The sequence below is a fragment of the Lithobates pipiens genome, unplaced genomic scaffold, assembly GCF_037356315.1.
Source record: "Lithobates pipiens isolate NorthernLeopardFrog02 unplaced genomic scaffold, aLitPip1_a1.2 Scaffold_18, whole genome shotgun sequence".
Classification (NCBI taxonomy): domain Eukaryota; kingdom Metazoa; phylum Chordata; class Amphibia; order Anura; family Ranidae; genus Lithobates; species Lithobates pipiens.
The window spans coordinates 66,193,356-66,219,070 of record NW_027507758.1 but is presented as its reverse complement, the minus strand read 5'-3'; the positions used below and the strand labels follow the sequence as shown (position 1 = coordinate 66,219,070).

The 25,715-nt window shown below is 44.7% G+C and overlaps 1 protein-coding gene across 1 annotated transcript in view; it reads left to right on the top strand.

Moving 5' to 3' along the window:
• PTPN14 (protein tyrosine phosphatase non-receptor type 14) overlaps window positions 1-25,715 on the top strand; it is a 182,214-nt gene that overhangs the window by 81,929 nt on the left and 74,570 nt on the right. The window contains exons 3-4 of the mRNA XM_077485765.1: window positions 345-514; window positions 20,827-20,924. Of these exons, the coding sequence (XP_077341891.1) occupies window positions 345-514; window positions 20,827-20,924 (268 nt within the window). The remainder of the gene's footprint in view (window positions 1-344; window positions 515-20,826; window positions 20,925-25,715) is intronic.

Below are 25,715 nucleotides of genomic sequence, written 5' to 3'. Positions count from 1 at the left end.
GGGTGACCATGGAGCAGACAGGGACAGAGTGTTGTCACCCTATAATGGTAAATGTCTGGACAAGGACCTTCATGGCAGGATCACCAGGAACTATTTTCATAAAATTTGCAGTTTTTAAAAAACGATATTGATATTGTAAAATGACTTGCTAAAATTTTAAACTTTCCTCATTCCATGCAAAACTTAAGTCTGTTTGGACTTTATTTTAGATATTGTCCAAAGCTGTCAGGTTCAGCAGGCTTTTCAGACTGCTTCTGTGCAGGGCTTCAGCCTCTTGACCAGCACCACAGATGATCAGTTTACACCGAGCCCAATCTTGACCTTGATATTTTTTTTTTTTTCAGACCCATTACTTTGGCCTCTGGTTTGTGGGGAAGAACCAGCAAGCACGATGGGTGGAGCTGGAGAAACCGTTGAGGAAACAGCTAGACAAGTTCTCGGTGGATCCCATGCTGTACTTTGGCGTTATGTTCTATGTGCCGAGCGTTTCTTGTCTAAACCAGAGTGTCACCAGGTAGGTGAGATTTCATATCCGGAGGAGCTTACGGTCATTTTACTCCTGTCTGTCTTTATTAAAAATATACATTTTTTTGAACTTGCAAAAATATAAATTTGCATTACGATTGTTTGACTGTGGTTCCATATTCACAATCGTCTACCACAATCGTGGTACAAGGACATGGATTATGTACATTAAAATGAATTCCAGGTAAGGATTTCATACATAGTTACATTGGTCTCCAGGACAAATGGAGAGGGGGATTTTTATAAGCAGATAATAAATAGGAGTTGTAACCCTTCCTTGCACTGTAGGTAACCCAAGAAAACTGATCAAAAATTACCAGCTTTTTTATTTATTTTTTTATAACCTAGCAAGGCCCCAGTAAAAAGTAAAGAAGATTTGAAGAGGTCAGTGGTAAGTATTCCAGAGTGTAAGGGTCAATGGAAGGAAAAAGCTGCGCACATATATAAATAATATGTGTAAATAAAATAAAAAAACACCTATAAATAATTAGTTAATTGATTACAATAATAGTGAAAGAAAATCTTCTCTACCCCTCTAGTAAATCGGACATAACAATGTATAAAAGAGAATTAAAAATCACTAACAAGTGTGAATAATGAAATTCAAAAAATCCCAGTGAAATGATAAAGTCCAAGTTTGGATTTTTTAATCACTTCACTGGGATTTTTCGAATTTCATTATTCACACTTGTTAGTGATTTATAATTCTCTTTTATAAATTATATTATGTCCGATTTACTAGAGGGGTAGATAAGATTTTCTTTCACTATTATTGTAATCAATTAACTAATTATTTATAGGTGTATTTTATTTATACATATTATTTATATATGTGCGCAGCTTTTTCCTTTTGCTATCTTATTGTGTTTACGTGTATCTTGTAAAACTGAGCTGCAGTGATTTTTAGTTGTATTCGTGTAGATTAGGTTTCAGCGCGGTATTTATTTTTTCTTTTTGTAAGGGTCAATGGCAAGTAGTACAGTGGTCAGTAGTAAGTAGTGCAAAGTGCAGGGGTCATTGGTAAGTATCGGTGAGTGGAAGGATCAGTGGTAAGTAGTGTAGGGGTCCGTGGCAAGTAGTGCAGAGTGCAGGGGTCAGGGTTAAGTAACGCTAATGCATGGGCCAGTAGTAAGTAGCTCATAGTTTGAGGATCATTGGTAAGTAGCGCTAAAGCAGGGGTCAGTAGTAAGTGGTGCAGAGTTCAAGAATCGGTAGTAACATGTGCAGGGGTCAGTAGTAAGCAGTAGTGCAGATTGCAGGGGTCAGTAGTAAATATCAGACTGCAGGGTTCGGTGGTGAGTAGCACAGGGGTCCGTAGTAAGTAGCACAGAATGCAGGGTTCAGTGGGGTAGAGTGCAGGGGTCGGTGGTAAGTATCGTAGAGTATAAAGTTCAGTAGTACGTAGCGCAGAGTTTAGGGTTCAGGAGTCAGTAGTAAGTAGCGCAAATTTCAGGGGTCAGTGGTAAGTAGGGCAAAATGCAAGGGTCAGTAGCACATTGTACATCTCCCTCCTGCAAGCAGAAAATACAACCCCCCCAGTACAACAATCTTTCCCACTAAGCTAAAATCACTCAGGGCACATATTGCCCCCCCCCCGCCCCGTATAATTCGCTCACCAGATGCGGTTGCACCCAGCGGAGTGAGGGAGGTCCAACCCGGTCTCCTCTCAGCGGTCTCATATCAAATGTAAGGCTTGATTCACACTAATGCGTTTTTTTTGATGCATTTTGCATTTTTTGCAGGGACATTTTTTAACATGGGTTCCTATGGAACATGTTCACATCAATGCATTTTTGTACCAGGATTTTGCCGCAATTTGCGGTTTTTTTTCTCCATTTTTTTGTTTTACATTTTAAAAAAAAGTTCACTGTATATAGCTGGTTGCTGAGCAACCACAGTGTAAAAAAAAAAAGAAAAAAAACGCAAAACGTGGCAAAATCCCGGTAAAAACGCATGTCCAAAAACGCGACAAGCCCCGCAAAAAGCACTGCAAAAACGCTCAAAAGCAACATGCATAGATGTGAATCGAGCCTAAGAGCTGCTGAGCAGCCTAGGACTTCCCTCGACCCTGCAATACCTGTTGCCACTCTGATCCTAAAGGCAGTAGATGGGGTCAGGAGTTGGCAGCAGGGCAGGGTGCGATCTACCCATTTTTATATGGCTCAGATCGATCGATCGATTGCTCGCTGATCCCCCACTTTACACTATACTCCCCTAATCCCTGTCCTTTACACTAAGGTCAGCTCTAGCAGTAAACTAATCCTTTGTTTGGCATTCTCACTGATCCATGACAAGAGTCTTAGAAAGCATTTCAGCAAAGACGAAGCTTCCTTTGTAAGGGAAGGGCTATTATTTCATTTCACGCTCTCAACAGATTTCTGGGAAGGAATAACATCTAATTGCAGAATGGCTTGTGGAATAATTATATGCATTTTAATGTATTTTTAATGAAAGTCTAGCTCTGTGTGTGTATGGATAGATTTATTTTTCTGCATTTTTCAGCCATATTTTGTGCATTACATATGCAGGTATTCTTAAAGCAGTGGTCCACCCTAAAAAAAAAAAAAAAAAAAAAAATTTACATAAAAATGCTCCTAAAAATCTGAAAAAACATACATTTTTTTTACTTGTCAGAAATGGCTGTTGCTAGGCAGATCGTTGTAATCTGCCACTTCCTACTCAGTGGTGATCTTCATTCTTCTCCTCCTCGCGTTGTCTCCTGGGGAATGGGGCGCGGTGTGTTCTGGGAACTTTGTGTGTCCCAGAACACAGCCGGCCATTCACAAAGCTCGGGCATGTGCAGAAGGAAACGGGCAGTGAAGCAGCAAGGCTCCACTTCCTGTTTCCCTTAGTTTGAATGGCGGTGCCGGGACCTGATCCAATGAATGGATGGAGAGGACAGGGAGGGGGGCAGGACGAGCGCCATCAGATTACATACAGTGAGAATCTCCTGTTTACTCTGCGATCTCTTTAATAGGAAGTCCCTTCTCCTGGACTGGCTTCTATGACAGAACACTGGTCCAATGCCGGCCCAGGAGACTGGACTTCAAATTAGAGGCCACTGAATAAATGGGAGACTCTCGCTGTATGTCATCTGACGGCGCTCCCCCCCCACCTTCCCTCTTAGGCAGCCCAAATTGCAGTATCGGCATACAACACGGCATACAACACGCACACACTATTTGCACCTGATTTTCAGGGTAACAAAAATGCATGTTATACAGTAATACAGTATTTACAGTACCTACAAGTAAGCCTTATTATAGGCTTACCTGTAGGTACAAGTGGTGTAACGGGGTTTACAACCACTTTAAGTGGAGTATACTTTTTATCTTGGGCAGATTCTATCACTGATTTTAAGGCCTTTATGGATTGATTTATTTACCTATTACAGGTACTTATATCCTGTAGCGCCCTCAATGTATGCAGCACTTATAAGCAGTATTGAAATACTTTATAGCTGCCTTTTAATTTTGGAACTGTTGAGAGGAATGCAGCTTTACCCGGGGCTCATGCGCGCATTGTTGGTGAATTCGGGTCTTTACAAGCATTTTGAATGAGATTATCCTTGTGTATTGTGTTCCCTACAAACCGCAAACTGAACAATCCCCATTGAAGCCATGCAAATCAGCCCCTGCGCGGATGGTGGCGATTCTTTCCTCGCCGCGTACTACAGATTAGCTCTGATGAAATTATAGGTTACGATGAGGGAATGCCTTGTGCTGCCGATCCTCTCCCTGTAATTTGCTCTAATGAATGCGGAGGTTGGAGGGCAGAAAGTTAGCTTCAGGTTGGAGCTTGCTGTCTCCTGCGAGCGTGCTGCTACTGGCTTCTCGCATACTTCACGTGGAACGTTTATTTTTTAACAAATAGTGGCCTTTTAGGGTGAAAAAATAAATAAAAAATGCACCGTCCCAACTCTCTGCAAAGGCAAACACTAAGATTCCAGCCTGACTGCTGGAAATAGTCTTTGTTTATTCTGGAATACAAGCAGACGGCTGTAGGGAAGGCAGGATCGGCACAGAGAAGCGTGTTAAAAAATGCCTGCATGCCTTGGCAAGACTTGGCTGAGCAGGCCAGAGACCCGAATGGAGAACACAGTGCTGAACTGAGCTTTTGGAAGACACCCAGACATGACTGCCTTGCTCTTAAAGCTGAAGTTTAATCTGCTTATACAGTGCCTTGAAAAAGTATTCAAACCCCTTGAAATTTTCCACATTTTGTCATGTTACAACCAAAAACGTAAATGTATTTTATTGGGATTTTAGGAGATAGAACAACACAAAGTGGCGCATAATTGTGAAGTGGAAGGAAAATTATAAGTGGTTTTCCTTTTTTTTTTTTTTTTTTTTTTTTCCTATCAGACCGTTTTTTGTCAGATAATCCGACTGTGTGTGGTCTCCATCAGACTGTTTCCATCGGAGTATCCTATGGACCAAGTTTTCCAACTTGTCCGTAAAATTTTCTGACAAAATGCTCCGATCGGACATACTCTGAATATGTGTAGCCTACTCCAACGGACAAAGTGCCACGCATGCTCAGATCAAATTCCTAGACCAAAGCTATTGGCTACTAGCCTGAACGTAGTCCCGTCCTAACGAAATAACATCATCACGTTATGTACAATCGGATTTTCCGACAACTTTGTCCGATCGTGTGTATGCAACAGTTTCGGACAAAATCCGTCGGACAAAATCCAACGGATTTGGTTGTCAGAATGTCCGACCGTGTGTACAAGGGCTTAGAAAAATTCCCAAAAGATGGCCTGTTGGGGGTATTTGAGGACCGGGATGACAACCACTGAGCTAAACCATTCCATTGTAGCTCTGGCTGTATGTTTAAGGTTGTTGTCCTGCTGGAAGACTAACCTCAGCCCCAGTCTCAAGTCTTTTGCAGACTCTAACAGGTTTTCTTCTAAGATTGCCCTGTATTTGGCTCCATTCATCTTCCTATCAACTCTGACCAGCTTCCCTGTCCCTGCTGAAGAAAGGCAGCCCCACAACATGATGCTGCCACCACCATGTTTCACAGTGGGGATGATGTGTTCAGCGTATTGTGCAGTGTTCGTTTTCTACCACACATAGTGTTTTGCTTTTAGGCCAAAAAGTTCAATTTTGGTCACATCTGACCAGAGCGCCTTCTTCCACATGTTTGCTGTGTCCCCCGTATGGCTTTTCGCAAACTGCAAAAGGGACTTCTTATGGCTTACTTTCAACAATGGCTTTCTTCTTGCCACTCTTCCATAAAGATCAGATTTGTGGAGTGCCCGACTAATAGTTGTCCTGTGGGCAGATTCTCCCACCTGAGCTGTGGATCTCTGCAGCTCCTCCAGAGTTACCATGGGTCTCTTGGCTGCTTCTCTGATTAATGCTCCCCATGCCCGGCCTGTCAGTTTAGGTGGACGGCCATGTCTTGGTAGGTTTGCAGTTGTGCCATACTCTATCCATTTTCAGATGATGGATTGGACAGTGCTCTGTGGGATAGTTGTTTTTATAACCTAATCCAGCTTTAAATTTCTCTACAACTTTATCCCTGACCTGTCTGGTGTGTTCCTTGGCCATCATGATGCTATTTGTTCACTAAGATTTTTTAAAACCTCTGAGGGCTTCACAGAACAGCTGTATTTATACTCTAATTACCAATTGGCATTAGGTTCCACTAGATTTTGGTTAGGGATATCAAAGCAAAGGGGGCTGAATACAAATGCACACCTACCTTAACATTATTTATTTGTGAAAACTTTGAAAAACCATTTATCATTTTCCTTCCACTTCACAATTATGTGTCACTTTGTGTTGGTCTATCACATAAAATCCCAATACAATACATTTACGTTTTTGGTTGTAAAATGTGGAAAATTATGAATACTTTTTTAAGGCACTGCATGTTGCTTTCCCTGGTTCCTCCTTTCCTACCCCCTCAACATACTAATGAAATCGCTAAATAAAACCTTTACGTTTTCATTACATGCCTTGTTTGGGAGCCGATAACATGACCAGACCAGATAATAGGTAAGAATAGACATCTTCCCTCAACAGCAGGAGTCTCCAAACTTTCTAAACAAAGGGCCAGTTTACTTCCTTCAGACTTTAGGGGGCCAGACTGTGGGAGTAGAAAATGTCCTGGTGTCAGTGAGGGTAAATGTCACCACATCTTTAGTGGAAGGAATAGTGCTCCATCATTGGTGTCAGTAGGTGGAAGGTTGCCCCATCATTGGTGTCAGTAGGTGGAAGGTTGCCCCATCATTGGTGTCAGTAGGTGGAAGGTTGCCCCATCATTGGTGTCAGTAGGTGGAAGGTTGCCCCATCATTGGTGTCAGTAGGTGGAAAGATTGCCCCATCATTGGTGTCAGTTGGTGGAAGGTTGCCCCATCATTGGTTTCAGTTGGTGTAAGGTTGCCCCATCATTGGTTTCAGTTGGTGTAAGGTTGCCCCATCATTGGTGTCAGTAGGTGGAAGGTTGCCCCATCATTGGTGTCAGTAGGTGGAAGGTTGCCCCATCATTGGTGTCAGTAGGTGGATGGTTGCCCCATCATTGGTGTCGGTAGGTGGATGGTTGCCCCATCATTGGTGTCAGTAGGTGGAAGGTTGCCCCATCATTGGTGTCAGTAGGTGGATGGTTGCCCCATCATTGGTGTCAGTAGGTGGATGGTTGCCCCATCATTGGTGTCGGTAGGTGGATGGTTGCCCCATCATTGGTGTCGGTAGGTGGATGGTTGCCCCATCATTGGTGTCGGTAGGTGGATGGTTGCCCCATCATTGGTGTCGGTAGGTGGATGGTTGCCCCATCATTGGTGTCAGTAGGTGGATGGTTGCCCCATCATTGGTGTCGGTAGGTGGATGGTTGCCCCATCATTGGTGTCGGTAGGTGGATGGTTGCCCCATCATTGGTGTCGGCAGGTGGATGGTTGCCCCATCATTGGTGTCGGCAGGTGGATGGTTGCCCCATCATTGGTGTCGGCAGGTGGATGGTTGCCCCATCATTGGTGTCGGTAGGTGGATGGTTGCCCCATCATTGGTGTCGGTAGGTGGATGGTTGCCCCATCATTGGTGTCGGTAGGTGGATGGTTGCCCCATCATTGGTGTCGGTAGGTGGATGGTTGCCCCATCGTTTGGTGTCGGTAGGTGGATGGTTGCCCCATCGTTGGTGTCGGTAGGTGGATGGTTGCCCCATCGTTGGTGTCGGTAGGTGGATGGTTGCCCCATCGTTGGTGTCGGTAGGTGGATGGTTGCCCCATCGTTGGTGTCGGTAGGTGGATGGTTGCCCCATCGTTGGTGTCGGTAGGTGGATGGTTGCCCCATCGTTGGTGTCGGTAGGCGGAAGGTTGCCCCATCGTTGGTGTCGGTAGTTGGAAGGTTGCCCCATCGTTGGTGTCGGTAGGTGGAAAGATTGCCCCATCGTTGGTGTCGGTAGGTGGATGGTTGCCCCATCGTTGGTGTCGGTAGGCGGAAGGTTGCCCCATCGTTGGTGTCGGTAGGCGGAAGGTTGCCCCATCGTTGGTGTCGGTAGGCGGAAGGTTGCCCCATCGGTGTCGGTAGGTGGAAGGTTGCCCCATCGGTGTCGGTAGGTGGAAGGTTGCCCCATCGTTGGTGTCGGTAGGTGGAAGGTTGCCCCATCGTTGGTGTCGGTAGGTGGAAAGATTGCCCCATCGTTGGTGTCGGTAGGTGGAAAGATTGCCCCATCGTTGGTGTCGGTAGGTGGATGGTTGCCCCATCGTTGGTGTCGGTAGGTGGATGGTTGCCCCATCGTTGGTGTCGGTAGGTGGATGGTTGCCCCATCGTTGGTGTCGGTAGGTGGATGGTTGCCCCATCGTTGGTGTCGGTAGGTGGATGGTTGCCCCATCGTTGGTGTCGGTAGGTGGATGGTTGCCCCATCGTTGGTGTCGGTAGGTGGATGGTTGCCCCATCGTTGGTGTCGGTAGGCGGAAGGTTGCCCCATCGTTGGTGTCGGTAGGCGGAAGGTTGCCCCATCGTTGGTGTCGGTAGGTGGATGGTTGCCCCATCGTTGGTGTCGGTAGGTGGAAGGTTGCCCCATCGTTGGTGTCGGTAGGTGGAAAGATTGCCCCATCGTTGGTGTCGGTAGGTGGAAAGATTGCCCCATCGTTGGTGTCGGTAGGTGGATGGTTGCCCCATCGTTGGTGTCGGTAGGTGGATGGTTGCCCCATCGTTGGTGTCGGTAGGTGGATGGTTGCCCCATCGTTGGTGTCGGTAGGTGGATGGTTGCCCCATCGTTGGTGTCGGTAGGTGGATGGTTGCCCCATCGTTGGTGTCGGTAGGTGGATGGTTGCCCCATCGTTGGTGTCGGTAGGTGGATGGTTGCCCCATCGTTGGTGTCGGTAGGTGGATGGTTGCCCCATCGTTGGTGTCGGTAGGCGGAAGGTTGCCCCATCGTTGGTGTCGGTAGGCGGAAGGTTGCCCCATCGTTGGTGTCGGTAGGTGGAAGGTTGCCCCATCGGTGTCGGTAGGTGGAAGGTTGCCCCATCGGTGTCGGTAGGTGGAAGGTTGCCCCATCGTTGGTGTCGGTAGGTGGAAGGTTGCCCCATCGTTGGTGTCGGTAGGTGGAAAGATTGCCCCATCGTTGGTGTCGGTAGGTGGAAAGATTGCCCCATCGTTGGTGTCGGTAGGTGGAAAGATTGCCCCATCGTTGGTGTCGGTAGGTGGAAAGATTGCCCCATCGTTGGTGTCGGTTGGTGGAAGGTTGCCCCATCGTTGGTGTCAGTAGGTGGATGGTTGCCCCATTGTTGGTGTCGGTAGGTGGAAGGGTGTGCATCACTGGTATAGGTGGGAGGCATAGTGCCCCCATCATTGATGTCAGTGGGTGGAAGGGTGCCCATCGTTGGTATCAGTGGGAGGAATGGTGCCGAATCGTTGGCGTCAGTAGGTGGGAGTAATAGCTTTTTTCTTTAGCTATGACTAAGCACTGTGTGTAGTGCGAAACACGTCAGCTGTCTTGTGTGTTTTTTTTTGAATAAAAGGCTTTTTTGGAGTGCGGCTGTCCAGAACTAATTTCCATTCATTGCTACATGCATTGCCGGCACCCATAGCTTCTTCAGCTAGGCATAGAGGCTTGTTATTAAACTATCCTCCTGGAGCGGTGACACCCCCTTCCCTACCCCCATTATTGGTGTCAATAGGTGGAAAGGTGCCCATAACTGGTATCCGTGGGAGGAATAGTGCCCCCATTATTGGTGTCATTGGGTGGAAGGGTGCCCATCATTGGGATCAGTGGGTGAAATAGTGTCCCATTGTTGGTGTAAGTGGGACGAATAGTGCCCCATCGTTGGTATCAGTGGGAGAAATGGTGCCCCATTGTTGGTTCTGTTTTTCCAGCAATAGTACAGAGAGGAGAGAGCTGGGAGGAAGTGTGGGCAGAGCTCTCTGCCTCCGCTCTATACACAGGAGGATTGCCAACATTGGGCTGTTGCCACGGCACCCCGGAGGACTCCTGGCATCACCCCAGGGTGCTGTCACCCCAGTTGAAAAATACCGTACTATGGGATGTGTAGTGTGCATAGAACAATGTACATGACCGCAACTAGTGTACCCTGCTCATTCCAAACCAAAGGGAAATGGAGAATGTGAGGTTTAGGAGCTCACAGAGGGCGTTACAAGGAGGCATAAGAAAACCGCAATAAGTAATTTAATGAAAAATAGATTAGAGGGCCATTAGGTAGTGGATGTTTATGGATCATTTACGGAGAGTATTGTTTAGTGCCAGCTGAAGAGCTGCAAAGAGGAGGGTGCAGGGACGATGCAGAGGAGTCACAAGACCCTATAGAAGAGACACAATGACACCATTTTCTGGTCTTGGCTGGCAGCCGGAACAGTTTAATAAATGCTTATTATATAAACCAGACAACATGCCGCCATCAATAGCACTTTCTTATTTTAGGTTTTGCCAAATTAACCCCATGATGGAAGAGGAGCTTGTGCAAATATGTCTTCCTTCTTCATCAGTGCAAAGGACGTTGTGATGTCTGAAAACGGCCCTGGTGGTCCCCAGTTGCAGAGGTGACACCATAGATTGGGCTACAGATGTAAATTGGTTATTAATTCACAGGGAGGAAATGAGCCATCAGGTGCCCGCTATCCTCCACCCCGCCGTGTTATCACTACCTGGACCTGTTCTGTATTTTCTCCAACCCTGCCGGCTCTTTCAACTGTGAAATCCTTCATTTAGATTGCTCTGAAGCCCTCCGGCCTCCCCCTTTAATGCCTGCATTCCTGGTCGCTCCCACGGAAATTGTGCAAAACGCGCCAGCCTGTATCGGATTCCTCGCATGTTTCTTGTAGTCTCGCTGGTTGAAGTCGATATTTATTAGTTAACGTTTCATTAACCGTAAAATGTTTCTGATAAACAACCTGCCAGCCTTTCTGCTAGACCGGGTTCGGGGTTAATCCAGAAGCTTTAGTGTACAGGAAATTTCCCATCTTCGGATGATAAAAGAACTCTGTGCAGTATATATGTATGCACTTTTGTAAAAAAAAAAAAAAAAATGTTTTATTTTTTAAACATTTTTTAGTGGTGAATAGTTGCAGCTTTTTATTAGTGTCTGTGTCCCCCTTTGGGAGATTCTCCTAACTTCCTGTCTTAACACAACAGGAAGTAGGATGAAGTCCCACACGTATACAGTTCTTGTGTTCTTATTGGAAAATGTTCTATTCTGTTATATTGATAACTGTAAAAGTAGGGATATTCTGCCCAACTAGTCACCAGGGCAAACACGGGCAGGGGTAATTGTTATCTGTTCTGTTTCAAATGCCGCTTTATGCATTGACGTACCTCCTTAGATCCAGGCTGTCCAGACAGTATAGTCCCCTCTTGACTTGGCACCATCCATAGGCAGCTTCACTCTTCAATAACCACTTCAGCCGTCGCTGGAGTATATGCAGTTTTACCAGGATGATGCCTGCAGCTTCAGACATCATCCCAGTACTGTTTTTTTTTTTTTTTTTTTCTCTTTTTATAACTGGCAGTCGGCTGTCTTTTAAAAGCAATCCTAACGGATAACCAACCACTGGATTGCTTTTACAAGCACCAAGGCGGAGGTGGCTGGACCAGGATCTTCCATCCCACCAGGAGTTGCTTCTGCCAGCTGATCATAGAGCCCAGCAAGGACCTAATTGGCTTTGTTGGGCTCTATGATATAGTAACCCGGAAGTGATGATGTCCCATCACTTCCGGGTTACCAAAATGGAAACGGCGACATTTTTAAAAATCAAAAGCATTTCATTTTACCAATCTTGGTGTGATCAAATGCTTTCAGGGCAGAAGAGGGATCTAGGGTCTTATAAACTCCAGATCTCTCCATAAAGAGTAACTGTCACATGCCTATTGCTGTCACAAGGGATGTTCAAATTCCTTGTGACAGCAATAAAAGTGATTAAAAAGAAAAATTATATTAAAGTGACGGTGTAAAAACGAAAAACATTTTTTTAAAAATGTAAAGTGCTCTCTTCCCCCTGTGCTTACATGCAAAGGCAAATGGTGATTGTCCCACACATGGGTGGTATCACTGTGAGCTTCAGATCATGGGCAGTAATTCTAGCACCAGACCTCCTCTGTAAATCTATAGTGGTAACCTATAAAGGCTTTTAAAGCTTCGCCTATGGATAGTAAAATTTCCGTTGATGCCATTGCATGGGCGTGTGCAATTTTTTTATTTTAACGTGACATGTTTGGTATCTATTTGCTCAGTGTAACATCATCTTTTATACTTTACCAAAAATTGGGTTATGTCACGTGTTTCTTATTTTTTTTTTTTTACATTAATATTCAAAAAAGTATAAAATTTAAATTTTCAGGAAAAAAAAGTGTGTTCTTTCCTCAAAAATTGCACTTGAAATTACTGCGCAAATACTGTGTGACAATAAAAAATGCAAAACCCACCCATTTATTCTCTAGGACCTTTGCTTTATAAAATATATAATGTTTGGGGTCTCTAAGATGTTTTCTAGCAAAAAATACTGATTGTCACAAAAAGTGCCAGAAAAGGCCTGGTCTTCAAGAGGATAAGACACAGCAGTTGAATCCAACACCATTTTACTTGAGCTAATTGCAGAACAGAGGATGTTTTTTCCAGTATTTTTTGAAGTGTAAGAAGACAATGACTTTCCTAAGCCCCCTCTCTGTCAATAACTAATGCCACGTACACACGACCGGACTTTTTGACAGCAAGGGTCTGACGGACAATTCGATTGTGTGTGGGCTCCATTGGACCTTTGCTTGCCAAAAATCCAGCGGACTTTAGAAATAGAACATGTTTTACATTTTCACACCGTAACTCCACCGGACCGAGAAATCCGTTTGTGTATATGCTAGTCCGACGGACAAAAACCGACGCTAGGGCAGCTATTGGCCTCTGGCTATGAACTTGCTTATTCTAGTCCGGTCGTACGTCAACATGTTCGAATCCGTTGGACTTTGGTGTGATTATGTGTGGCCAAGTCCGTTCATTCGGAAAGTCTGTCGGAACTCCGCTGAAAGTCCGTCAAAGTCCGCTCGTGTGTACGTGGCATGACACTGACTGAGGGCACATGGAGGCAACGGGGAAGGTCTAACAAGGACTAATGCAAGGCCATACATGGGTCAAATTCCGAACAAATTTTCTTTAGAAAATCCGAAATTTAGTGCATTTTGTGATCAGATGGAGCCGCCATTGATTTCAAAATTAGTCCAACCAAGCCTTCAATTTCACCTCATTTTGCTACAGTAAAGCATTTTCGTGGCTGGTAATCTTTTCTGCCCAGGAATTTTCTTTTCATGCCCGCATGTGCATTTTTAAAAAAAATATTTCTCACATGATTCTCCCATCCATTGATTCAAAAATCATTTTTCAAAGAATTTCCAACCTGATCACTCCTATTCGATGGCCTCACAAAAATCGGCTGTTGCTGCAACCAACTAATGGTGCAAAATTCAAATGAAATTTCTTAGTCTTTCAGAATTCGACTCATCTATGTCCGGCTTAAAGCAGAACTTCAGCCATTTTTTTTCAACTTTCCATCTATTAAATCTTCTGCCCTTGTTGTTTTTAACTTTGGATAGTGAAACTTATTTGTTTCTGCCAGTAAATTCCCTATACAGCCCACTTCCGTTTCTTGTCTAGTAAAAAGTCTAGGTTTATGACATGTACAGATCTCTCTCGAATGCCCCGTACACACAATCAGATTTGTCGTCTGAAAAATCTTGGATGTTTTTTCCGACGGAATTCCGCTCAAGCTTGGCTTGCATACACACGGTCGGAAAATTCCAGAGTGTGCCAAGAAGGGAGGGGGGATGAGTCATAAGAGGGCCAATGAGAGCTGGAGGTGTGTCTCTGTAAATCCAGGAAGTGAACAGGCAGCAGCTTCAGCTGCCTGCAGTTATAGTTGCTGCAGCCAGACTTAGTGGAGGGAGATTTTTGCATATTTAGCAAGTTCAGAATCATAGTATATATATATATATATATATATATATATATATATATATATATATATATATATATATATATATAAATAATATGCAACGTGGCTGGAGGGAAGCTTCAGAATGGCAAAGATGGTTTTTATTACAAATTATGTGAGCAGACTTCAGTTCCTCTAGCACAAAATAAGAGTGGAAGGCAGAGGAAGATACTAAAATCACTTTAGTAAACTAGTTGCTATGGCCCAAAACTACCACTAGATGTCAGCATGCTACAATAAAAATAACCGCATGCAGTATAATGCAAGACATTCAAAATATATTAAAATGGGGTAGAATAGTAGCAGTAAAAACAGACAGGGGCCCAAACCTTTCTCAAGTATAAAAACTAGAAAAAAGTATTTGGTTCTGTAATACTGAACTCCGTGTAGAGCATTGAATACCCAGATAAAATGCATACAAGAGCTCTTTTACCTGCCCAGGCATATGTCCATCCAGCACAGAGATTTACACTGCTCTGCCATGCAGAACAGTTCTGTCTGACAGGGCAGGGGCAGTCCAGTGTGCATGAGGCCTAAAACAATGGCAGATAAATGGGACAGTACGCACCAGCACGTGAGCATCACATCAAGAATCAAAAATGCCCCCTATCGGAATGATCTGCATGTGCGTTTGAAGTCATCTCGCCTACCCTTGTGAAAAAACCTGAAGGGCTGGTTCACAAGACCAAAACGCACTCCAGATCCGCTCTGGATGTGTTTCTGCATGCGCTTTCTGGTGCGTTTTGGGATGCATTCCAGATTTTATTTTGTTTGTTTTGACTGTACTGGGGTCTAGTCCGGGGTGTGTTTATTTTTTTTATTTTTTATTTTTTTCTTTCCAGTGCTTTTTTGATGCTTTTAACTGTTCCAGTATAGTCCAGAGCTGGAAAAATACTGCATGTTCTACTTTTTTCCCCCTGGAACTGGAAAGCCCTGGAACTGACTGCACTGGTGTAAACTATGCCATTGGTAACCATATAACCTACTTTCCATGTGTGTTTGATGCACAACAACGCACTGGACTGCATGTAGTGTGAACTGGCCCTAAAACCAGAGGTGTTGCTTGGGCAGCATTTGTTGTATCGTAACGCGTGTAAATTGCCTTCTGAATACAGAATGACGCAATAGCCGAGTTGGCCCGTGTCTTTTAATTTTGGTGCTGTGCCCATGTGACAGAGGCCTTAGAGTGTTTTCATTCAGCCTACAGGGGGTGTATGGCTGGCCTAAGAACGGATGGCTAGTGCCGGTACGCCTGACAACCCTCTAATGTCTGCTTGACAGCTTTAGCATTTGTTTTGAAAGGTTTCAGCAACTGCATTAGAATGTCCGATCTCCGTATCTACAGGAGGCAATCAGGCAAGCAAAATGTGCTAAAACCCTTTCAGCACAATATATGGTGGATGCGTAGGGGATTTTTATTTTTTTTGTTCACTTATTGTTGCATGGAAATGTTTTTCCAAAGGCGCCGTTCACATCTAGGTGTTGATATTTTTCAGGCCTTTTTTCGGGCGTTTTTGCAGCATTTTTGTACAGGGGTTTTTAAGGTTTAACCGCTTCAGCCCTGGAAGATTTTGCCCCCTTCCTGACCAGACCACTTTTTGCGATTCAGCACTGCGTCGCTTTAACTGACAATTGCGCAGCCGTGTGACGTTGCACCCAAACAAAATTGATGTCCTTTTTTCCCCACAAATAGAGCTTTCTTTTGGTGGTATTCACCTCTGCATTTTTTATTTTTTTGCACAAAAAAAAAAAAGCGACACTTTTGGAAAAAAACGCATTATTTTTTACATTTTGCTATAATAAATATCCCCCAAAAATATATAAAAAACAAAACAATGTTTCCGTCAGTTTAGGCCGATCCGTATTCTTCTACATATTTTTGGTAAAAAAAAATCGCAATAAGCGATTGATTGGTTTGCGCAAAATTTATAGCGTTCACAAAATAGGGGATAGTTTTTATGCCATTTTTATTCATATATATATATATATATTTTTTTTTTTAAATGCGATTTTTTTTTTTTTTTTTTTTTTTTTTTTTTTTTTGTGACTGTGACGTTATGGCAGACACATCGGAGATATTTGACACGTTTTTGGGACCATTGTCATTTATACAGCAATTAGTGCTATACAAATGCACTGATTCCTATGTAAATGACACAGGCAGGGAAGGGGTTAAACACTAGGTGACAGTGTAGGGGTTAAGTATGTCCTAGGGGCATGTTTCTAACTGGGGGGGGTGTGGCTACATGTGACATGTCACTGATCTCTGCTCCCAATCACAGGAAGAACTGATCAGTGACACTGTCACTAGGCAGAACAGGGAGATGCTTGTTTACATGGGCATCTCCCGTTCTTCCTCTCTGTGAGGCGATCGCGCACATCAAGTCTGCAGGACCCGTGACCCGACTCACGGAGCTCCGCCTCTTAAAGGGCAACGTCCAGGTACGTTCGTTTTCCTGTACGAGCCCTTCTGCTGATGTATATCGGCGTGAGGTGGTCGGCAAGTGGTTAAAAGGTCACCAATGTAAAAGCAGTAAAATGCCAGTAATCTGCCAAAAAAGTTCATGTACTTTTTTTTTTTTTTAACAGCCCATAAACTCCCCCCTCTGTTATCCTATGTGTCCATGCACACATGGACGTTTTCAGATGTTTATCAGCAGTGGAGTTTATGGCTGTTTTCTGAACGCCATAAAATCGCATTCAGGAGTTGTTTTTCTGACCACAAAAAAAATGACAAATACTCATAAATGCTGATAAACGTTGAGAAACGCTCAAAAACATGGCTCACCAGCGTTTTAACATTTTTGATCCATTGGAAAAAAAAAACCTAAAAAACGCTATTGCAAAAAACATTAAACATTGTAAGACCTCACTGCAAAGCTACTGCTGTTTTTATAACGTTATTTTAACGTCCAGTGTGAATGGTGCCTAAGATGACAGAACGCTCGGATGTGATTTTATGTGTTTGGGTGTAACTTAATTTTTTTTCAAAAAAACAAAAACTGAAATTTTTTTTTTCCCCTTTACTTTTTTCCCCCCATAAGTGCTTGTGCTGTCATTTAACCCTCTCTATGTTCTAAAAAAAAAAAAAAAAAAAAAAAAAAAAAAAACTGGCATAAAAGTAATCCCAAAACACCTTGGTTAAAGCCCTTGTAAAATGATGTTATATGTTCTGTAAAACGATTACATAATGTGCAGTGTGTCTCCTTGTGTAACTTTTATTGTGGAAAATACCTTATTTACAGTGGCGCTGGGCGCTCACGTGACCCACCGGAGCTCTTCTTTGCCTTTCCGAATATGGCAGAGGGAGGGCTGCTGACGTCAGCCAGAGGAGAAGAATCTCCAGTGGGTCCCATGAGCGCCCAGCGGCATTGTAAATAAGGTATTTTCCACAGTAAAGTTACACAAGGAGGCACACTGCACATTATATAATCTTTTTACAAGGACTTTAACCAGTGCTTATTTCCGGGGTAGGGCTTATATTGCAGCCATCCCCAAAAATCACACTAGTTCTTATTTTCAGGGTAGGGCTTAGTTTCTGAGAAACGAGGTATAAACTGCTAAATACCTTTTCTCATCAGCAGTCTTGTGACTTTTATCAGTTTCAGGCTGAGCACTGGTTAAAGCCCTCTGACTGTCCTATGAGGCTGCATGACTTATGACCCTCTGTCTGGACAGTGCTGATTGCCCTGTGCTGATCACATGCATCCTCCCAAACAAACAAAAAAAAACCTCTAGCAATACACACCAAACTGAGCTTGTGCAGAGAGTACAGAGTAGGGTTGACACCTGTCCAGGATTCACCCGGACAGTTCGGGTTTTGAATCATGTGTCTGGCTTTCAGTCCACCTGAAACCCAGACACATTATTCAGACCAGGCTGTGGTTTCCCAAGTAACCAAACTAGTCATTCACAAATCTGTTGTTGCTGTGGGCGGCTGTTTGGGGGCATGTTTGGCATCACTGAAGGGTGGGGTGATGATGTCAGCAAGAGCAATTTTGCCACACCCACTGGAGCGCGCTGTACACTACATTACTACCCTCCTTGGGCACCCAAATGTGTCCCAGGTCTTTTATAATCCTATAGTGTTTACTGCAAAAGTGTTTGGGTTTTGCTTGAAGAAAAGGTGGCAACCCTAGTACAGAGCTTTGGGGACACTCTGCACATGCTCAGTTTGGTGTGTATTGCTAGAGGGTGTTTTTTTTTGTTTTTTTTTACTTAGGAGGGTGCATGTGATCGCCAATCATCACTGTCCAGACAGAGGGTCAGGGGTCCTGCAGCCTCATAGGACAGTCAGAGGAGAATAAAAATTCCTCTTGCAAGCTTTAACCAGGCACTGGTAGAAGTCACAAGACTGCTATATACTGCTGATGAGAAAAGGTATTTAGCAGTTTATATTTACTAAAATAATTGCATTTGCATGTTCTGTGTACTGTGGGAGACCAGATATAGTGAGTGCAGGCTCCTGGGTTTAGTAACACTTTAAAGTGATACTAAACACACACTTTCATTTAATTAAATTAAGTTTGCCCCTTCTTCTTGTCCTGTATATGGATGATGGCACTGTAATTAGTTTAATAAAAAAAACGAAGTACCTTTTTCTAATCGATATACAGCTGTTACATGACCCAGATCGTTCCCAGCCTGTTTGCAGGGAGATTCCTGTCCTCTGCTGCTGGTCACATTTTCAAAATAAAATAACAGCCTTTGGCATAATTAAACTGCTCAGATGTGATGGGGAGGAAATGATCGGCATAGAAACTCACTGAAAACTGAGCACGTGCAGAGTTCCCACCACAGCTGCCAAATCCCTAGCTGAATTGGGGACCTGGAGAGAAGGGGATGATGGAGAGCCACAGGATCAACCAGATTTTATTATTTAATTTTTTTTTGCAGAATACAGAAAATGAATCTTATAATGACTATATACAGCATGTAATACACCATTTATTGATTGATTTTTTTTTTTTTTTTTTTTATAATGTGGGGGTTAAGTTCCACTTTAAGCTGGGCATACATCGGTAGAATTACATTGGGGGGAATAGCTCCATCCAACTCGCTTGCATGGATGGAGGAATCATTCTAGATAAAGTATAAATATATGATGTCTATAAAAGTCATTTTAAAGTTTTGAAGAAAGTCGATAGCTTTAAAAAGCTTTGTAAGGGCTCGTCTACACTAGCGCCCTTGCCTCACCTCTGAAAAGTGATCCACGCCGGGTCACGTTTTTTAGAGGGATGATGACGGGCAACTGGGAGGTAATAAAATCACCTCCTCACCACCTGTTTCAACTCTGAAGATCCCACACCGCAACTCTGTGCATTTCAGGCGATTGAAGGGAGCTGAAGAGCAGCCCCATTCGGCGACGAGCGCGACACTGGGTATAGTACATGTATGTCTACAAACCGGCCTAGCCACTGTGCTGGCTATTAGGTCTGGTAAACCTGTGGGTGAAACTCCAATTTTTACACTCCCTTCACCCATCACACCACCCCGGCCACAAATGTGAACAAGCCCTAAAAGCTAGCTGTACACACTTCTGTTGTTGATAAATGGGTATATATGGGTGTATATATAATGTACAATATTGAGGTTGCAGGGTGGCCAGTGATCAGCATGCAGTGGCATGTCAGTCAGTGAGCAGTATGTAGTTGCAGGGTGAGCAGTATGTAGTGGTGTGGTGGTCAGTGATTAGTATGTAGTGATCAGTGAGCAGTTATGTAGTGGCGTGGCGGTCATTGAGCAGTATGTAGTGGTGTAGCAATCAGTGAGCAGTATGTAGTGGCGTGATGATCAGTGAGCAGTATGTAGTGGCGTGGTGAGGTGATCAGTGAGCAGTATGTAGTGGCATGGCAATTAGTGAGCAGTATGTAGTGGCGCTCAGTGAGCAGCCTGTAGTGGTGTAGCAATCCATGATTAGTATGTAGTGGAGTGGCTGTCAGTGTTCAGTATGTAGTGGCGGTCAGTGTTCAGTATGTAGTGGCGTGGCAGTCAGTGAGCAGTATGTAGTGGCGCGGAGAGCAGTATGTAGTGGCGCGATGGTCAATATGTAGTGGCGTGGTGGTCAGTGAGCAGTATGTAGTGGCGTGGCGGTCAGGATGTAGTGGCGTGGCGGTCAGGATGTAGTGGCGTGGCGGTCAGTAGGCAAATGAACAGAATTCCTGCTGGAGAAGCCTCTCCCCATCAGCCACACAGCACAGGAAATAAGACTTGTAGGGCTGCAATCTCTGCTCCGCCTCCATCTTCAGCAGATGGATCAGCCATAGTGCCCACCTGTGCAGTGAGGAAAAGAGGTGGCCACACCGCTGTCACTTCAACCACCTCTTGGCTGACCAAGAAAAAGCTTCTGGGCCCCAGCATATTGGCACTGGGAGGAGGAATGCCATCTGCTCTCTGGGAGAGGAGAGAACCACGGGCAGCACCAACCCCCCCCCCCCGATGACCTGCGCTTCCCTATGGACAGTTATGGAAGCAAGTGAGGGGAAATGTTGATGCTGCGCGGCGACTTGATGTGCTCCTTAGCAACCCTTTCATGTTATCATTTAGAGGCACGCGGATGGCTGCCCTGCACAGGGTCAGGGCTTGTATTTACAATCTGTGGCTCTTTCTAAAATATAAGGCAGGCTTGAATAAAGCTACTGGATCCACCTGTCTTCCTTTGTTGGTACCATTTTTAGTGTTTTGCTATGGCACCCCCGCAGAGCCCAGATGGCACTCATTGGTTGAGGAGGACTGTTTTATCTATTGTGATCACGTTCTTCTTTTCGGAAATGTCACTCTATTGGGGGATCAGGAATATTATAGTGAGCTCTCCTGTACCCTCTGACCGAATACTGACCAAACCTTTCTCTTACAGGTACCAGTATTACCTCCAGTTAAGAAAGAATGTCTATGATGCACAAGTGCACTGTACTGTGGAGCAGTACGTCCGACTAGCTGCCCTGGCCATTCAAGGTAATGCTTCTTTATCATAATTATTGTGCTTAAATAATACATGGAGTATTGTGGTCATGTTTGCTTTTGTCATTCTTAAAGCGGACAAAGATGTTCTGCTTCTAAGTGTAGACTTGTAGGGGTTTGTTATATTGATTGGGGATCTCAGCAGCAGTGATGTAGCGTGGTTAAGGGGGGGGGGGGGGCAGAGGGACGGCGACTCCGGGCACGATATTGACATCCCTTGCCCGCCATCCAGGAGTCACTCCGTGCACCCTTCTTTATCTACACTGTCCAGTATGGTGGCCGGCCCGCTTTCCCTCACTTGGACTGCGCTCTGTGACCACCGCTCTGTGATGGACGAGCGGCAGACATGGGTGCCCTGTGATTGGCTACTTGTTTCCAGATTCCTGTCTCGCTGTTCGGCTGCCTGTACGCTGGCATGCTGTGTCGCTCATCCACTCCATATCTTCTCGAGTCCTCATTGTGGCAGTGTCTGGCACAGGCCATATTATAGTACATGGCACTTGGGAGACAGAAGAGGTGAGTGACCTGTTGCTGGGCCAAGGGAGGTGGACATGGTCAGGGCAGGGGGGAGAGGTAGGTCAGTGTAGGAATCGGATAGTTCAGTGTAGTGGTCAGGTAGGTCTGTGTAGGTGTCTGTGTAGTGGTCGGGTAGGTCACTGTAGGTGTCAGTTTAGTAATCAGGTAGGTCTGTGTAGGGATCAGGTAGATCAGTGCAGGTATCAGTGTAGTAATCAGGTAGGTATATGTAGGGGTCAATGTAGGTGTCAGTATAGTGATCAGGTAGGTCAGTGTAGGTGTCAGTATAGTAATCGGGTAGGTTTGTGTAGGGGTCAGGTAGGTCAGTGTCTGTGTCAGTAAAGTAATCAGGTCAGTGTAGCAGTGTAGGGATCGGGTCAGTGTAGGAATCAGGTCTGTGCAGTGGTCTGGTAGGTCAATACTACTGTGCTAGTAGAAGGGACTTCTACAAGTCCATGGGTTAGTGGGCGCAAATTGGTTACCTTGCCCTGAGCACTGACAACCCATGCTAGGCCACTGCTCAGCAGTGGCACCCCCACTAAAGTTGTGATTACTTTTGTTTGCCACCTTATAGCCTCACTGCAGTGGTTCCCTTGCGTCACTATGGGATTCGGCAGTGACGTAGGGGAACCACAGCACATGGGGTGGGACACGGGCCGGAAGTGCCAAATGCTAAAAGTGATGGCAGCTGCAGTATTGGGGTGTTGGGACACATTGGTGATGAGATTATTTGTTGTAGGGAACTTTGGTCTTTATTTACACCTTGCTTGGGTTTCTTAAAAAAATAAATAAAAAAAAAATAAAAAAAAAATTATATGGTTTTCAGATGTTTAAAGCACGAAGGGCCTCCTGCACCAAAGGCTCTTGTGTTGGCCCAGGAATCCAAGAGCCAAGATCGACCCCAACACTATAATATAAAGTTGATGGGTGATTTTTAAAGTGATTGTAAAGGTTCACCTTGTAAAACAGCCCATTAAGTTTAAAATAGAAATGAAAGTCAAAACATTTGTGTATACTGTACATATAAAAAAACTGGAAAAATATATTCATAATGTTTGATCATATTCCCTCTGTTCTCAGCTGCATTATAGCTGGGGGGGGGGAGAGAAATAGCAGATGACTGAGCTTCTCAGTGAATGGCTGTGCATGGTGGGGGTGTCAGCACAAGTCTGATCATTGGAGGAGAGCACACTGAGTTCCCAGCACAGCCAGAGAACTAACCACGCTGTGCTATTCTGCTTAGTGTGGTCAGGGTTTAATAGGAAAGCAGAGGGACTGGCAGGAACAGCAGGGATTTCACACAAAGGAAGCAATACAAAGAGAACAGGATCGTTTTTATATAGTACATGGTACAGCAGGCACATATCAGGAATATGAAGTGTTGAGTTCACATATTCTTTATCTTTAACTCTGAAATATCTCTTACAAAAGCCAAATTAGCAGCCTTTGGTGGTCTGACCCTGTTATGAAAATGAAAAGGTTGATTGCAAACCTCCTACTGAAAATCCCACTGGCCCGGTCTAAATGTTTTCATTTTGAGTCAGACCTAGAGCGAGCATCCCAATGATATGAGCGCCACCAGATTACATACAGTGCGATCTCCTATTTACTTGGCGGCCTCTGTAATAGGACGTCCCGTCTCCTGGGCTGCCATTGGACCAATGTTCTATCATAGGAGATTCTCACTGTATGTATGTAATGTCGGTGCTTATCCCGCCCCCCTGCCTGTCCCTTTTAGGCTGCAGATGAGCATCAATCAGGCTGCACCGATGTGGACTGACGTGGACTGGTGGGGCGGGATTGACGTGGACTGGTGGGGCGGGATTGACGTGGACTGGTGGGGCGGGATTGACGTGGACTGGTGGGGCGGCATTGACGTGGACTGGTGGGGCGGCATTGACGTGGACTGGTGGGGCGGCATTGACGTGGACTGGTGGGGCGGCATTGACGTGGACTGGTGGGGCGGCATTGACGTGGACTGGTGGGGCGGCATTGACGTGGACTGGTGGGGCGGCATTGACGTGGACTGGTGGGGCGGCATTGACGTGGACTGGTGGGGCGGCATTGACGGCAATGGTGAGGCTGCAGATGAGCACTGACCCTTATTTTGCTTCAAAGTTCCTTATTTAAAATTGAAGTTTTTTTTTCTTGAAACTACCCTCCTAACTGCTTGCCGACCAGCGCATGCCGATGTACGTCGTCAGAATGGCACTGGTGGGCAAAAGGGCGTACATCTACTTCCCCTTTTAAGAAGCGGTGTTGCGGGCACGCGCCCACCGCAGTTTCAGTGACCTGGATCCCGCGGACACTATGTCCGCTGGGTGCCCACGATTGTGTCACGGAGAGGAAGAACGGGGAGATGCTTTGGTAAACAAAGCATTTCCCTATTCTACCTAGTGACAGGACAGAGATCACTGCTCTCTGTCATCAAGAGCTGTGATCACTGTCATGTGTGTTAAAGCCCAGCCCATAACAGTTAGAATCACTCCCTAGGATGCACTTAACCCCTTCACTGCCCCCTAGTGAGTAACCCCTTCATTGGCAGTGTCATTTGCACAGTAATCAGAGCATTTTTATAGCATCAATCGCTATATAAATGACAATGGTCCCAAAAATAGTGTAAAAAAATGTCCGATGTGTCCACCATAATGTCGCAGTCCTGATAAAAATCGCAGATTGTGTATTTAGCAGATGCTATAAAACAGGGATATGCAATTAGCGGACCTCCCAGCTGTTGCAAAACTACAAGTCCCATCATGCCTCTGCCTCTGGGTGTCATGCTTGTGGTTGTCAGAGTCTTGCTGTGCCTCATGGAACTTGTAGTTCTGCAACAGCTGGAGGTCCTCTAATTGTATTTCCCTGCTATAAATGTTGCGCAAACCAATCAATATACGCTGCTTACAATTTTTTTTTTAAACCAAAAATATGTAGAAGAATACATATCGGCCTAAACTGAGGAAAAAAATCATTTTATATATTTTTGGGGGATATTTATTATAGCAAGAAGTAAAAAAATTGAATTTTTTTATTTTTTTTTGTTTATAGCGCAAAAAATGAAACCCAAAGAGACGATCAAATACCACCAAAAGAAAGCTCTATTTGTGGGGGAGGGGAAAAATTTAAATTTTGTTTAGGTACAACGTCACACGGCCGCGCAATTGTCAGTTAATGCAACGCAGTGCCGAATCGCAAGTGCTCTGGTCAGGAAGGGGGTAAAATGAATGTGCATGTTATACGCCGATAAATGCGGTATTCAACCATGATCTTTGAATGAGCCATAATTTCCAGATCCTCAGTCAATTATTTTTTTTAAAATAAGGTAATAATATTTTGGAATCGGGATTAGAGATGGACGTTACAATTTGTGAAAATTTAGCAAAATTCCCCTCCAGTTGACTGATGCATATCGCAGAAAATGTCTGAAATGTTGCAATTTTGTGCATTTTCTTTGACTTCAAGCATTTGGTCAATAGTTTGCCAATCGGGATCAATGTCTAAATTTGAACCCTTATCCCTGATCGATATTAGTGACATTGGACGTTACTAAGCTTTTTGGTGACTGTCGTATTAAAGCAGCGATGGGCAGACAGTGACCCTCTCACCACCAAGACCCCTTTCACACTGGGGCGTTTTTCAGGCGTTTTTCATGCGCTTTAGCGTTAAAAAATACGCCTGAAAGAAGCCGCAACTGTAATCCCAATGTAAAAGCCCGAGTGCTTTCACACCGAGATCCCTTTCATACTGGGGCGTTTTTCAGGCGCTTCAGCGTTAAAAAAAGCGCCTGAAAGAAGCTGCAACTGCAATCCCAATGTAAAAGCCCGAGTGCTTTCACACCAAGGCGCTGCGCTGGCAGGGCGTCAAAAAAAGTCCTGCAAGCAGCTTCTTTGCAGCGCTTTTGGAGCGGTGAATACAACACTCCTAAAGTGCCCCTTCCCATTGAAATCAATGGGAAGCGCCTGTAAAACGCCAGAAAAACGCCTGAAAAACGCTATTGGCAGCAGCGTTTTGTGGGCGCTTTTAACCCTTTATTTGACCACTAGCAGGGGTTAAAAGCGCCCCAATAACGCTCGAAAAACGCTGGTAAAGCGCTGCTAGTTTAAGCAGCGCTTTACGAGTGTTTTTCAGGCGCTGACATTGTGAAAGGATTCTTAAAGCACTTGGGCTTTCACATTGGGACTGCAGATGAGGCTTCCTTCAAGCGCTTTACAGGCGCTTTTTTTAACGCTAAAGCGCCTGAAAAACGCCTGAAAACGCCCCAGTGTGAAAGGG